The 14,118-nt window shown below is 50.6% G+C and overlaps 3 protein-coding genes across 3 annotated transcripts; 1 reads left to right on the forward strand and 2 right to left on the reverse strand.

Moving 5' to 3' along the window:
• Nucleotides 1-6,934: 6,934 nt before the first annotated feature.
• Nucleotides 6,935-7,666, reverse strand: EI90DRAFT_3138191 (uncharacterized protein; the record flags this gene model as incomplete). The annotated part of the gene is made up of 1 exon (XM_039064887.1): nucleotides 6,935-7,666. One exon carries the CDS (start codon nucleotides 7,664-7,666, stop codon nucleotides 6,935-6,937), a length of 732 nt encoding a protein of 243 aa, XP_038907829.1.
• A 274-nt stretch (nucleotides 7,667-7,940) lies between these two features.
• EI90DRAFT_3138192 (uncharacterized protein) lies at nucleotides 7,941-8,390 on the reverse strand (the record flags this gene model as incomplete). Its single annotated transcript, XM_039064888.1, has 2 exons — nucleotides 7,941-8,296; nucleotides 8,357-8,390. The coding sequence occupies 2 exons, from the start codon at nucleotides 8,388-8,390 to the stop codon at nucleotides 7,941-7,943; spliced, it is 390 nt and encodes a 129-aa protein (XP_038907830.1).
• A 2,845-nt stretch (nucleotides 8,391-11,235) lies between these two features.
• On the forward strand, nucleotides 11,236-11,782 carry EI90DRAFT_3023510 (uncharacterized protein; the record flags this gene model as incomplete). Its single annotated transcript, XM_039057873.1, has 2 exons — nucleotides 11,236-11,607; nucleotides 11,726-11,782. 2 exons carry the CDS (start codon nucleotides 11,236-11,238, stop codon nucleotides 11,780-11,782), a joined length of 429 nt encoding a protein of 142 aa, XP_038907831.1.
• Between the last annotated feature and the right edge of the window lie 2,336 nt (nucleotides 11,783-14,118).

The following is a 14,118-nucleotide window of genomic DNA, read 5'->3' on the forward strand; positions in this document are numbered from 1 at the left end:
CTCTGGTTTACTCCGGGTCCAATCCCAACCTCATACCTTCCAGACCAGAGCTTGTGATGCTCCACACCTCCGGCTCCAGACTCCTGTACCGGAACCCCATCACACCTCCACCTCTGGAACTCCAGTCACATCTCCGCCTCCGGACTTTGACCTCCTCCTCCATCTTATCTCCTTGTATTCCTTATTGCATTTCATTTATTACATCTAGCCAATATTCTGGACTTTGACTTCCAACTCCAGACCTCTGGAACTTACTCCGGACCCTGCAGTCTCTATTGTATGGTGTCATTTAATCCTCTTGTTGCTTCCTCCTTATTTAGACAGCTGCTTCCTGTCCACATTAGTGTCAGGGCACACCCACCTGACCCCACTCCACCCAGTCCAGCCCCACCCAATCCCACTACCCTCACCCAGTGCCCCCGCCCTCCTTCCTCCCTTCTTCCCTCCTCCTACCTCTCTCCTTCTTTCTTTCTTCTTTCTTCTTTCCTTTTCTATTACTGCACACCGGACGCTGAAGGAGGGAAAAGCCAGTAGTACCCAGACACTGCTATATCATGGCCTACAGACGATACCTAGGACCCGACACACGATCCCCCACCTCCCCCAAAGCCTATTGAACCTCCCCTATCATTGTTGTATTTTTTGATAATTTTTCAGACCAGGTTACGGCCCACCCGGACATGTTACCGGGCCACTTTCACAGTATTTTCACCATAACTCCCCCAGCTCTTCTCCGATCCAGACGCATTAGGTATCGTTGGAAAGCTACCGTCAAGACGAGTCGAACAAGTCCACTATCGGGAGATTTGGTGCAGCCGTTGTGGAGATCGTCGTAGTTTATCGATTGTGTGGCCGTTCCTATATGTTTTTATGTTTTCTGTTGTTTCCTTTGTTCAATGTTGTTCTGTCCGTTTCTATCCATCCCTAACACCGTCGGATTGCTCGGACATTAGCCCAGTATAACTTGGGTTTATATACAAGATGTATCTAGTATGATACACCTCTGCTCTGCTAAGTACTAGGTCTGTGTGCCTGGGGTGGTGTCTGAGTGCTTGTAGTCTTGGGGACAGTGCTTTGCAGGCAGTACTGCTAGCTTGTCTTCCAGGGAGGTCCACCTAGTGTGTTGAGATTTTTAGGCTGAGTTAGTCGGGACTGGGGTCACAGTGAGTCCGAAACCCTAGGTGCCCTTTCCCCCCCCCTTCTTCTTTCCCTTTGGTGAGGGAGCAGCTGTGAGAGTGGCGACGCGACCCTTGACTGTGGTCTAGCCATTCTCCCTGCTTGCAACGCTCCTAGGATCTCTCACAGAGATACCTGGGCAGATGCAGCTGTGTGTGTAGATGATGTCATATCCGTACATACCCGATCCCAAACCGACTCCTGGACCCTCATCCTCATCACCTCCAGAGTCCTACCCTATCTCCGTCCCTTCCAATACTCACCTCAGACCGAACATCACTCCTCTCGCCACCCTCCTCCTCTTACTCCTCCTCTTACTCCTCACGACACCTCCACCCTTCTGTCACTCTCCTACCCTACTTCCGTCCGCTCCGATACTCACCTTCAGACCTGACACCATTCCTCTCCTCCACTCCACTCCTCCACTCCACTCCTCCACTCCTCTCTCCACTCCTCTCTTCTCCCTCCTCCCTCCAACCCTCTTCCACCAAACCTCCACCAAGTTACAACCTTCTGCCACTGTCCCATGCCCTGTACTCAGACACCGCTCATACCTTCGCTCCGAGATTCCATCATAGTTCCGACCTCAGACTTTGACTCCACCTCGGCTTAAGTCCATTGCATTGGTGACCTCATTACGTAAACACCATTGCCAACATTCCTTGGACTTTCAACCCTGCCTCCTTCAGCTCCATAAGCTCTGCAACCTCCGAGCTCCACAGATCATACTCGGTACTTTCGCTGATTGTAATGTATCTTTCACGCTTTCCCCTCACCCTTATTTGGACTGCTGCTTCTCTCCATTCTAGCCAGTCAGTCATCATCCCCACTTCACCTCATCTTCCTGCCCCTCTGGGCTTTGCCCTCCCTATCTCCTTCCGGATGTACCACAGGTTCTAACCTATGACCTTTCAGTGCCGCTCCACTTCTGTCATCCCTTTGTTCCCATTCAGATGCCTTTGTTCTATTTCAGACCCCCTTTGATTTCCTTGTGCTTTTGTCTCCCTATTATATACAGGCACTTGTACATACTCGTTTTGGACCTTCAGTCTAAAATTGACCTGAAATGCCCCCTAGAGACTTCCTGCTCACTGCCTCTGAAATTAAGGACCAAATGGACAAACAGCAATGGCACAGCGCTCCGCATGAGTCACTGAGGCCAAGGTCCCTCCTTGCTAAGTCTCCGGTTCCCCTCCAGAATCATCTGCCCTTGCCCAGTTCTAACAGATGACATGACTGTCAGGGCACACCTGCCTGACCTGGGTCCACCCAGGCCCACCCGGCCACACCACACCCACTCCCCACTCCCCATCCCTCTCCTTCCTCCCTCTTCCTTCTTTCTTTCTTTCTTTCTTTCTTTCTTTCTTTTCTCTCTTTCTTCCCTTTTCTTTATTTCATTCTTCCCATCATTCTCTTCCTGTTTGTTCCTTCTATTTACACAGACCACTTTCCCTTGTATCAATGTACTATTGACCCATCCAGCCCAGACACACTGGATGGCTCCCCACTGTGCCCAGCATGGGCACCTGCAGCGGACGCTCTTGGGATCCCCCATGGGGACACCCAGATGGCTACAGCTGTCTCCAAGGATGACATGGCACCCATCATGTGACTCAAGCCACATGTACATAAATGTACCTGAAGTGGGAACCAAAGAAGTAACCTTCTTCTCACCTTTTCCACTTCAGGTAAGTAGTGTAGTTTTCCCTTTTAATAACAATTCACCTTTTCCACTTTAGTCTGAGTGGCCAGGGACTGCTGTTTCACTCCGGGCCCACCAGTATGCATGCCCACTCTACACCCTGCAAGGGCCCCTCTGCTGGGCGCTACATCTGGACCCCCTCTACCCCAGACGTGTCCCTGACAGTGACCTTCAACTGCATGTACATAAACACAGCCTAAGTGGGAACTGAGAAGTAACCTTCTTCTCACACTTCCCACTTTAGGCAAGTAGCTTACCTCTTTCTCTGTTAATAATAATTCACACCTCCCACTTCAGTCTAAGTGGCCAGGGATGCCCTTTGTGCTGGGCCTACTAGTATGCGTGCCTGTGTTACACCCTATCGGGCCCTCAGTGCCAGGTGACACATCCAGGTGCTCTCGACCCTGGGTTGCTCCCTGACAATCAGTCAGCTGTCATTCCCCACAACCCACTCCACTCCTTCCCCTCTTGGCCTTGCCCTTTTGGGAAGCACCATAGAGTTCCAACCCTTGACCCTTGGGGTTGTTCCCTCATCCAGTCCCCCTTTGTCTCCTTCCAGTTCCCTTTGTTCCCTTTGGGTTCTCTGACTCCACTCCTGTATTATATATACACTCTGTACTTACTGTACCTGCACGACCAATTACCGGTCACGCATCACACTGACATTCCAGTTGAATGATCCTTGTCACACCAATTTTTTTTGGCACCTAAGTGGCTGTGTGAAATCGGATTAAATTCAATGAAAACAAAAGCCGTCTGCAAGGAAGTAGTTTTTTGGTGTAAAATGTATCAACACGAAAATTTGCCAGTTGGACATTTCCAGCGCCACTGTGGCTGGTGTCACACCAACCTTGCCATCTCTTCCGGTTGCTTGTCACACGTCACAAGGAGAAGCCGGTTGACTATTTTGTGTCACACTCGGAACCTCAGCCGGTAATTGGTCGTGCAGGTACAGTAGTCTCTGTACCCCTAGTCTGAAATTGACAACTAGAGTCGACAACTAAAACCAGAATCGACTGGATTGTCCCCCCAAGAGACTCCCCCTGCTAACCTGAAATTAAGGACCACCTTAGACAACAAAGCAACAGCACAGTGCTCCACTTGAGTCGCTGAGGCCAAAGTCCCTCCTTCCTGAGTCCCTTCTCCACTTCCAAACAATTGTGTGCTCTATAACACCTGCCACTGCATTCTCAGCAGAGGGGGCCTGCATCTGTTGGGCTGCTGGGAAACATCTCAGCCTTGGGGCCTCATCCACAACTCCGTCATCCACCAACATTCTGTTAGAACAGGCAGATTCGGACGACTCCAGAGTGGAATCGGAGACTTAGCGTGGAAGGACCTTGGCCTCAGCGACTCAGGCGGAGCGCTGTGCCATTGCTGGTTGTCCTGGGGGTCCCTAATTTCGGATCTAGCAGAGGGAAAGTCTCTTGGGGGCATTTCAGGTCGATTTCAGACTGAGGTTACAAGTTACTATGTACATTGTATATAAGGAGGGGTCTGGAATCAAAAGGAGCAAGGGTACTCTGAAAGCAGACAAAGGGAGCTGGAAGGAGGAACAACACCGAGGGTCAAGTGTTTGACTCAATGGTGTTTCCCAAAGGAGGAGTGAAGGGCCAAGGCCCAAGGAGGAAGGAAGGAGGATGGGAGTGGGGAATGGCCAGCTGACTGAATAGAAAGGAAGCAGCAGCCCAAATAGGAATGAGGGAGAATAGCGGAATTGAATGGAGCAATGCAATAGTTGCAAGGTCCGACGTAAGTCCGCAAAGTCCGAACTCAGAAGTTAAACTCCGGGATATTGGCAAACGTAATTAAATGGAATGAGTTAACCAATACAATGGGTATAAGTGGAGGTGGGGTCAAAGTCCGAGGTCGGAGCTAAGACCGGAGGTTCCGGAGATGGAGATGCGAACGGGATTCCGGAGCAGAGGTCCGGAGTCAGGAGCATAGGTGTTGCATGCTCATCTGGAAGGTGTCGAGGTTGAGGTCGGACCCGGAATGTTCCAGAGTTGGACTGAAGGTGGTGTTGGAGCCGGAGGTGGGATAACCTCTTGGGAGTCGGCAAGGAGGAGGTGGCAGAAGGGAAGTAGGACTCTGGAAGTCAGTTTTGGAGTTCCGGGAGCCCATAGCGGAGGTTGGGATTGTATGGATATGACACATTCCCTCATTGTGGGGAGCAGAGTTATGGGGTGGGGTGGGCTCTATTATCTGTGAATATGGCAACAGTGGATTATTATCCACCTGTCAGGGCCTGGCCTCTGTCTGGGGGCGGCCCTACCTCAGAGCTGGACACTTGCGGTGTCCCAGGCAGCCAGGTGCTGGATCCTGTCCCAAGCTCCTCAAACTCACTAAGCGGGGATTGAGTTGTCATGTATTATGGAAGGTAGCTACAACTTGCCTAAGTGGGGATTGAGTTGAGGAGAAGGGTAAGTTTCCCTATTCCCTGCTTGGATGCTATAAAAGGGAAATGCACTGTACAGTTCATAACATGACTATGGGTAGAAGCCGAGCATGTTCCCATGATGCAGAAAAGGTGTCACATGGGTTAAGGCGAGTTGCTCGCCTTGACCCACATGATTTTTTCCACAGGTTTGCATGTGGGCTGTAGTTGTGAGATGTATGTAAAGATGGGAGGATCAGGGAAGTGGGGGGAGGTCAGGGAAGGTGGTTCTGGGGATGTATGGTTGTCATATCCTGGAATCCCGACCCCGCGCTCTCCCACCACATCACACCTTCCTAACAACTTCATCATCCCCTACACCATCACTCCCCACTCCCCAAGTCACCTTCCTTCCTAACTGTCTCAGCTCTGGCCTGGTTGCAGCACACCTTACCTTGGCCACTCCCATCCCGGAAGCTCGGTCCCAAGTCGGAACATTTGGAGACTCTGGATTTGCTCCGACCTCCTGATGGATCTCTGACATCCCGTGACTTACCTCTAAACCATTCCCCCTCCCATTTCATTTATTGGAGTCACCCAACATCCTTCGGATACGTAACTCCGCCTTTGGAGCTACCCACATCCTCCGGTGATCCCACTCACGTCATCACAAATTAGTCACCTTCCATTTATAGTATGACTGTTGTCTTCTTTCCATTCAGTCGGCTAACCTCCTCTTACCCATTTCTCGTTCCCATTCATCCTCTGGCCTTCTACTCCGCCCTTCTCGACCCGACACCTCGGTTCGACGTTAAGGATATCGTTCAGGACCTTTCAGTACCTTTTGGTATCATTCAGCACCTTTCGGTGTTTTCCATTATCACTTGGACTTTGACTAAAGTCCTTCCCATTCCTCCATATATAAATACTTGTAGATTAGAACCCACAGTTCCCCAGTTCTAATCTCGACTAAAAGTTACCCCAAGTCCCTCTATGAGTGAATCCCAACCCCTTCCTACAAGATACCTCAGACACATGAAATATAAGGATTAACTGAGACATAACGGAGGCACAGCGCTCCCTCCGAGTCGCTGAGGCCGCGTCCTTCTTAGAGCCTCTTGTACCACCCAGCAGACCTGGGCTTCCTGGAGAAGCTTCGGTCCACTACCGGAGCTCTCGGATCCCCTCTAGTTGAGCCCTGCCTGCATTCGGACTCATGCACTTTCCCCTACGTTCAGGGTTTTTGACAATGGTCAGGTGTGGTTGCCCTGACACCACTGCTGTGTAGTGAGGCAGAACCTGGGGGGGCCCCAAAATGGCAGAACTAGGCTCACTTATGTGCAACCTGGAAAGGTTGTATGCAGTGGCACTAGTGTCAGGGCATACACCCTGACCTAGCCCATACCCGCATCCACACCCGCACTCGCACCCGCACCCATGACTGCACCCGGCTGCTGCACTTCCTGCGCACGCCCTGTGCCGGATGCTCAGTGCAGCTGGATGGCCCGGACCTCGGGTCTCGGGTCTCATGTGACTTCCGGATATCTCCGGAAGTTTTCGATGTATTGTGGCCACTGTGGGAAGATGAGAAGTTAACTTCCTTCTCATCTCTGACCCACAGTAGGATCGTGCCCTGGATAGGGCTGGCCAGACCTGAGGCTGTGGGCCATAGGGGAGGGTCATGGGGACACGGGAGTCGTCCCCTGACAACTAGTCACCTTCATCATTTGAGCTGCTTCTGAGTGGTAATGTTTCCAAAGGCAGCAAAGAAGGTACTTCTTCCCTGCCTCGATAGTGTTTTCAAAGTTTCGGGGACGAACCCCGAAACGTCCATCAAGTTCAGTGGCAGACACATTTTGTCCATTCACAAACTTCATGTCAAAAAACTGACCATGGAGTTGACAAGCCTCCAGCGAAGTGCTGTCAAACCCATCCCTCATTTCATGGTCGAGCCATTTCAAGTCCACCATGAACTTGAACCCTTCAACTGAGTTCAAGAACAGGTAAACCCAGTCATTCCACCGCTTTTGGCGGCAGTTCCGACTCTCTGTTACCAGCCAGTTTTGGCCACTAATGGTAACACCAAAATGGAAGTCACCCTGGAAGAATGTTCCTGGGATGAGGACGTTCCTCCAGGTCCCAGCAGGAGGGGAGCGATTTGCCTCAGCGAACCAGGAGTATCCCTCTGGGATTAAGGAAGGAACAGATGTCCCACTGGTTTGAGGAGTAGGTGCCACTATGGTGCCAAAAGAAGACCCGGGCCCTTGAGGCCTGGGAGGGGGGATAGGAGCTGCATGGTGGCCATAATGACCATCCATGAGGCTGGTCAAAGGAACTTTCATCCATTTTGGGATGGGAGGTCGTGCAGCGTGGTTATGCACCTCCACATTTGAAGCAGTCATAGGGACCATGGGTGCCCTATGCTGACTGTGTTGGGATGGAGCGGGGGGTGTACTTACTGTTGGCCCTGACATATGGGGTATCTTACGAAGGCGAGAGCCCTCAAGGGTACTGATGTCTCTTTCTAAGCGATTGATCTCTTTCTCGAGGTCATCACATTTGTCTCAAAGCCAAGATTGGTGGCAAGAAGAATTCCTTAACTCGAGATTGAGATGAATGTTCTCGATCTTGAGCCTGTGGATATTTTCCCAAAGCTCCTTAATCTCGTCTTGGAGGCTATTAGCCTCATTGCAAGATCGGTTGGCTTGCTTCCTTGAGAAGGTCACCTAATATAGAGTCATTTGAGGCCGCAATGGGCGGTCTTGCTGGCTCTCGCTGCATGTGGGGATTATACCCCCACACACCTGGGGAAAACATTGGATATGGTGGCGCCTGTATAGGTGCCATCATTTCAGGGGCATAGCTTTGCCCCAGGTATTGGGGCTTGTCCGATGAATAGTCAGCTTGTGATTGAGTGAACTCACCTGTAACTGGAGATGACTGGCCAGATATGGCTGGAATAGGTGCTGGGTCCGCAGGTTGTGAATCCAGTGGGAGTACTGAGTCTAGCTCGTTAATGCCAGGCATTAATGGCCGATCAGCTGGTGGCATGGACACATCAGCATCCATGGCATCATTAGATGGGTGTGGGCTTAACCCACAACCGGTGTCAGCAGTTGATGTCAGATCAGACATGATGGCAGGAGAGAAGAGGGAGCAAATTTCATCCGTGGGAATATTAACGAACCCTCGGAAGCGATTTCCACTAATGCCATAAATGGCCTTCTGATGGCCACAGGACCATTCCCAAGCAGGCAGGCCGTTGGGAACGTTGGGGATGAGATGCCAAGGTGGCACTTCGTATATGAGGTGAAGGAAAGTGGCTTTCCCTGTTTAATTTCTCAACTGCATCGACACCATGTAACATTAGATAGTCATCCAATGCCGAGTTCGTCACAGTGAGACAGCGGTTCCCAAGTGAGATCCCCAAGGCCCCATTTAACACAGAACCACAGGCTATCGTGTGTGTCCCATGCGTGGTCCAAGATCTCTTGGACCTGATATTCCCATTCAGGATCATCGCCAAAGCCATAGAATACTTGGGCAGCCCATCCTGGGAACAGTAATGAGTCATTTGGCTCATGAGGGGCCAGATGAGAAACATGGAATTTGGGGAATATTCCCCAACTCACAAGCTCTGGCAGGAGCTTGAGGGTATAATTAGATGAATCCTCAAATACTTTGAGGATTTCATATGGTCCGACAAACTTAGGGAGGAGCTTCTTGGCTCATCTGTAAGGCCTGGTATGGGGGCCAGGCTGGTTGACTCCTTAGTCCTTAGTACATTGAGATATAGGCTGTAGAGAGCTATGATTCAATGTCAGGTTAGGGTAAAGAGTGAAGTACCCTTTACCCAAGCCCAAGCCATACATATGTAAATACAATGTATACAACATGGAATAAAGGATGTGTACCACTCCACCATCCATTCCTTACATTGTCCCTTAGAAATGGGAAATTCCCATTTCTAGCCTCTTATGGCCTCTGTACAGTATATTATCACGTGACATGTATATATATTAACAACCTAACCAACAACTATCACCAAAAACACACAATGTCGATGTCCCTGTAAACCTCATTGTTACAACCTCTGCCATATTAACTGTAACACCATTTCGATGTCATGGCCCTCTCCTGCACCTGAACGCTATAGAAATGGGCCAATTAGGCCCCATTTTTATAACACTTAGGAAGGTTCAGGTCCTTAGTCAAAAGATAGGCAAGGTTGCCAACTTTCAGCTTAGGCGAGTCTGGTCACCTGAGCTTATTTGACTGGATGGCCTGTTCTACACAACTCTTTATAATTGAGTTGTGAGCTCCCTGGAGATTATCTAGCGCTTGTTGTGCAAAAGTGCCGACTCCAGGGAGGTTCGTAGGTGGTACATATGTGGCATAATCCTATAAATAAGCTTGAAGGGGGCATACCCCATCAACTTATTAACACTCGAGTTTATTGTGAACTCGGTAAGAGGCAGTTTTAGGACCCAATCACACTGATTGGGTCTGACTGTGGCACGAATGATCTGGATGACACTCTGGATCATCCATTCAGCTTGACCATCACCTTCGGGATGGAAGGCTGTAAGGGAGATAGGCCACTCACGGCCTACCCTATTCATTCTTTATTTATCATGTCGGGTTTGTACCTGACGCAACACTTCTATTCCTGAACCCTTCATTCTACCATGTGGTCCCAAGCCGCAAATATCACATGTACATACAATGATGTATTTAACCTGCCTGCAAGGGGGTAAAGGCTTCCCCAGCCTTTACTCCCCCATTGATAAATACAGCTTCATACAGCATACTTTAACAGACTGGGTGTTATGGATATAGACTAGAATCTTATGGTCCGTGGGTGGACCCAGGGCCTCCCCCCATTTTACTTCTCCATCAAACCCCATGCCAAGCTTTCCCACCGGGTTTTGGTGCTGGCTGGGGGATTTGTTGAGTTTCAAGGGACTTCCCTTGACCATTATAACTTTTATATTAGATAGTTAGAAGTCATATGATGTGTAAGGCAGATGCCGAAAATGTTTTCTCATTATCGAATACATAACCCACAAACCTTGTACTGCAATTGTAACATCCTCACCATTGTGCCACCACTGTAAACTCAACCTGTAACCTTGGAACCATGTCCACCTCCCTATTCATCCTCTCCATGACAAAACCGCAGCGAGGAGGGCATTCCCACGCCCAACCTCCTGCTGCCCGCTCCCACCAGTCCACCAGGTGGTTGAGCAGTCACTCCCGTCCAACCAGAAGTTCCCTATCAGGAACTGTAGCCTATCCCACCTCCTTAGGAGAGGGATATAGTCCAGGCAGCTCCAGAATGTCTGACCACGCACCCGTGGGTCCCACTTCCCATGGTCACTCACTACCGTGCACTGGTCCACCAACCCGCTTTCCCCAACAACTCCCGCTGCCGGTACGCTCCCATGAGCGCCAAGTCACCGATAGCCACCAACTGGGTGACTCCCTTTGGGAGTCCCGGTATCCCACGCTACCGGTACGCTCCATTGAGTGCCAAGTCACCGCTAGCCAACTGCTCCCAGCACACCCGCTACCGGCACGCTCCCAGGAGCGCCAAGTCCCTGTTAGCAGACAGCCAGGTGGCTCCCTCAAGGAGCCCATGTCATACTCGCTACCGGTACACTCCCAGGAGTGCCAAGTCACCGTTAGCCAACCCACAGGTTACACTGCCAGACACTCATCCCATTCCGCTCTCCCTCCGATGGCTATGCAGCCACCTCCATTAGTGAGCCGAACGGCTCAGGTTGGGTTCCCCGGAACCCATTCCTGTAACACTGGGAGTGTGAGGCAACAACTGACTATCATGAGATCACTTGCAAACTCAACACCCTTAACAACCTTACACTTGGTGAGCAAACCAATTTAACCTTCCAACTTCTTCTTTGATCGACATCGCGAAGCATGCCAATCTAATTGAAGTTCCCAACTTTTCGTTACCACCATGGTAAAGAAAGCTTCGGGTTCACCCTCTGCAAAGAGGATGAGGGTGGCTGTGCATAACAAGGTGCAGACTTCAGACAGCACTGGGGTTCCCAGCGCTAACATGCCTGATATCCCTTCTGATCCAGGAGAGACAGATGACCCCAACACATCTCCAGGTCCACAAGGAGACCTGGATGTGCCAGGCCCTTCTCAGTCCACGACCACGGTTGTACCTGCTGTGGTCATACCTCCTCCCCCTGAGGAAGACCCACCTGACGTGCCAGTTGGACCTGATCCGTTCGTTGACGCATCTGGTTCCCCTGATCCTCCCAGATCGGGTGAAGTGCTAGGGCTTGGTGATGGCCCTGACAACCCAGTTGAGGTCGTCGATGTGGGTGGTACCAAACCACGAGCAAAAACTCCTGGATCGTTGAATGATCAGCACAATGAATTGATGATGATGCTAAGAAGCATCAATCAACGGCTGACTCACCACGATGAGGCTATAGAGGACTTGTGGGCTTGGATTTATCACCCTAGCCCTGGATTGGCTGGAATTCCTCTAAACTCACCCCAGTTCGAGGCGACAAGTGTGCCTCCACCCATACCAGTCAGGGGATGGGACAGAGAACCCATCCAGCAATGAAACTCGCTGGAGGACGAAGTCTCTGCTGACGAAGACTACGTTGTAACGGGTCAATCACCTTGACTCGAGACAGAGAAGAGGGGGAGGGTTGTAGTGTGTGCAGGTGTGGTTCATGGGGCCGGGTTTTGGTCCGTGGGCACTACTGAGTCTGCAAAAACCTCAAACAAACACTCACCTACGTCTCTCTTGGACGTCAAGGCTGAGTATTATGATGAGAGGGGTCTTAGACGTGAGCAACTAGCTCAGAGGGGGCGTTAGGGTCGTGGATGGCGTCTTTGCCACTTGAATGTAACTTCTGCTTGTCCCTTCACGGGTCTATTCAGTACTAACTTGTTATGTACAAGCTGTTATCTATTTTGTATGAGTTGGAAATGGAATAAATGGACTGGGGGAATGTAAACGGGCCGTTAGGCAACCGTAAATAAGGAATATCCAATTGGGAACAAAGAAACAATAAAAGAAATATGAATGAATGGGGAATATATGATAACGGGTCCAAAATGGGAATTGTGAAAATTAACTCCGCAACGGTTCGCCGCGGCGCCCGCCTATCCTCCCGTCAGCAACCTCGTCTCCAGCTTTCCAACGAGCCCTTATTCATCCCAATTGGTGCAGTACTTCTTGAGATGTGGCCATTGACAGGTGCTGTCAAGACCACATGAGACTATACTCCGTGCTGAACCATCCAGGTATGGGATTGCCATTCTGGGAAATGCTCCGGGGGTGAAGAAGAATGGTAGAGCATCACTATTGGGTGGAAAAACGGCTGGGTTGTATGTGTGGTTATGGAGATCTAGAGAGGGGGTGAAATTGGCAGCATGGTTGGGCATGGGAATTTTGCTTGGGGTTGTCAGGAATGATGGGGAAAATAAGGAAAAATAAGGAATGAGTTTATGGAGTGTTGGATAGTGATAGAATGAGCATCGGGAGCGTCAGAGGGTATGTGGTGTATGTTGGTGGCCAAATTCCGCAGAATCCGACTTTTTGCGGTGCACGGAGTTGTCCCCACAACAACATCAGGATGACTGTTAGAACTGGGTGAGGGCAGACGATTCCAGAGGGGAACTGGAGACTTAGCAAGGAGGGACCTTGGCCTCAGCAACTCATGTGGAGCGCTGTGCCATTGCTGTTTGTCCATTTGGTCCTTAATTTCAGAGGCAGTGAGCAGGAAGTCTCTAGGGGCATTTCAGGTCGATTTTAGACTGAAGGTCCAAAACAAGTATGTACAAGTGCCTGTATATAATAGGGAGACGAAAGCACAAGGAAATCAAAGGGGGTCCAAAATGGAACAAAGGCATCCAAATGGGAACAAAGGGATGACAGAAGTGGAGCGGCACTGAAAGGTCATAGGTTAGAACCTGTGGTACATCTGGAAGGAGATAGGGAGGGCAAAGCCCAGAGGGGCAGGAAGATGAGGTGAAGTGGGGATGATGACTAACTGGCTAGAATGGAGAGAAGCAGCAGTCCAAATAAGGGTGAGGGGAAAGTGTGAAAGATACATTACAATCAGTGAAAGTACCGAGTATGATCCATGGAGCTCAGAGGTTGCGGAGCTTACGGAGCTTACAGAGGCAGGGTTGAAAGTCCGAGGAATGTTGGCAATGGTGTTTACATAGTATGAGGTCACCAATGCAATGGACTTAAGCCGAGGTGGAGTCAAAGTCCGAGGTCGGAACTATGATGGAATCTCAGAGCGAAGGTACAAGCAGTGTCCGAGTACAGGGTATGGGACAGTGGCAGAAGGTCATAACTTGGCAGAGGTTTGGCAGAAGAGGGTCGGAGGGAGGAGAGAGAAGAGAGGAGAGTGGAGGAGAGGAATGGTGTCAGGTCCAAAGGTGAGTATCGGAGTGGACAGAAGTAGGGTAGGAGAGTGACAGAAGGGTGGAGGTGTCATGAGGAGTAAGAGGAGGAGGGTGGCAAGAGGAGTGATGTTCGGTCCAAGGTGAGTATCGGAACAGACGGAGATAGGGTAGGTGTCATGAACATCTTTCCTTGGAGGGGATAGGTCAATTGCTATCCAGGCGACGCTGCCGGGTGGAGCTCAGTGTTCTGGGTTGTCCGACAGTGGGTCGGAGACAGACCGGAGGTGGGGCAGAGCTCCGAGGGTGATGGGGTGTTGAAGGGACTCAGCTTCAGTGACTTGGAATGGAGCGCTGCGCCCAGTATGTTCTTGTTGTCCCCATTTGTCAGGGGAGCTGTCATATCCATGCATACCTGACCCCGACCCGACTTCCGGACCTCCACCCTCTTCACCTC

Source organism: Cantharellus anzutake (assembly GCF_015039405.1).
Source record: "Cantharellus anzutake strain C23 chromosome Unknown EI90scaffold_215, whole genome shotgun sequence".
NCBI lineage: Eukaryota > Fungi > Basidiomycota > Agaricomycetes > Cantharellales > Hydnaceae > Cantharellus > Cantharellus anzutake.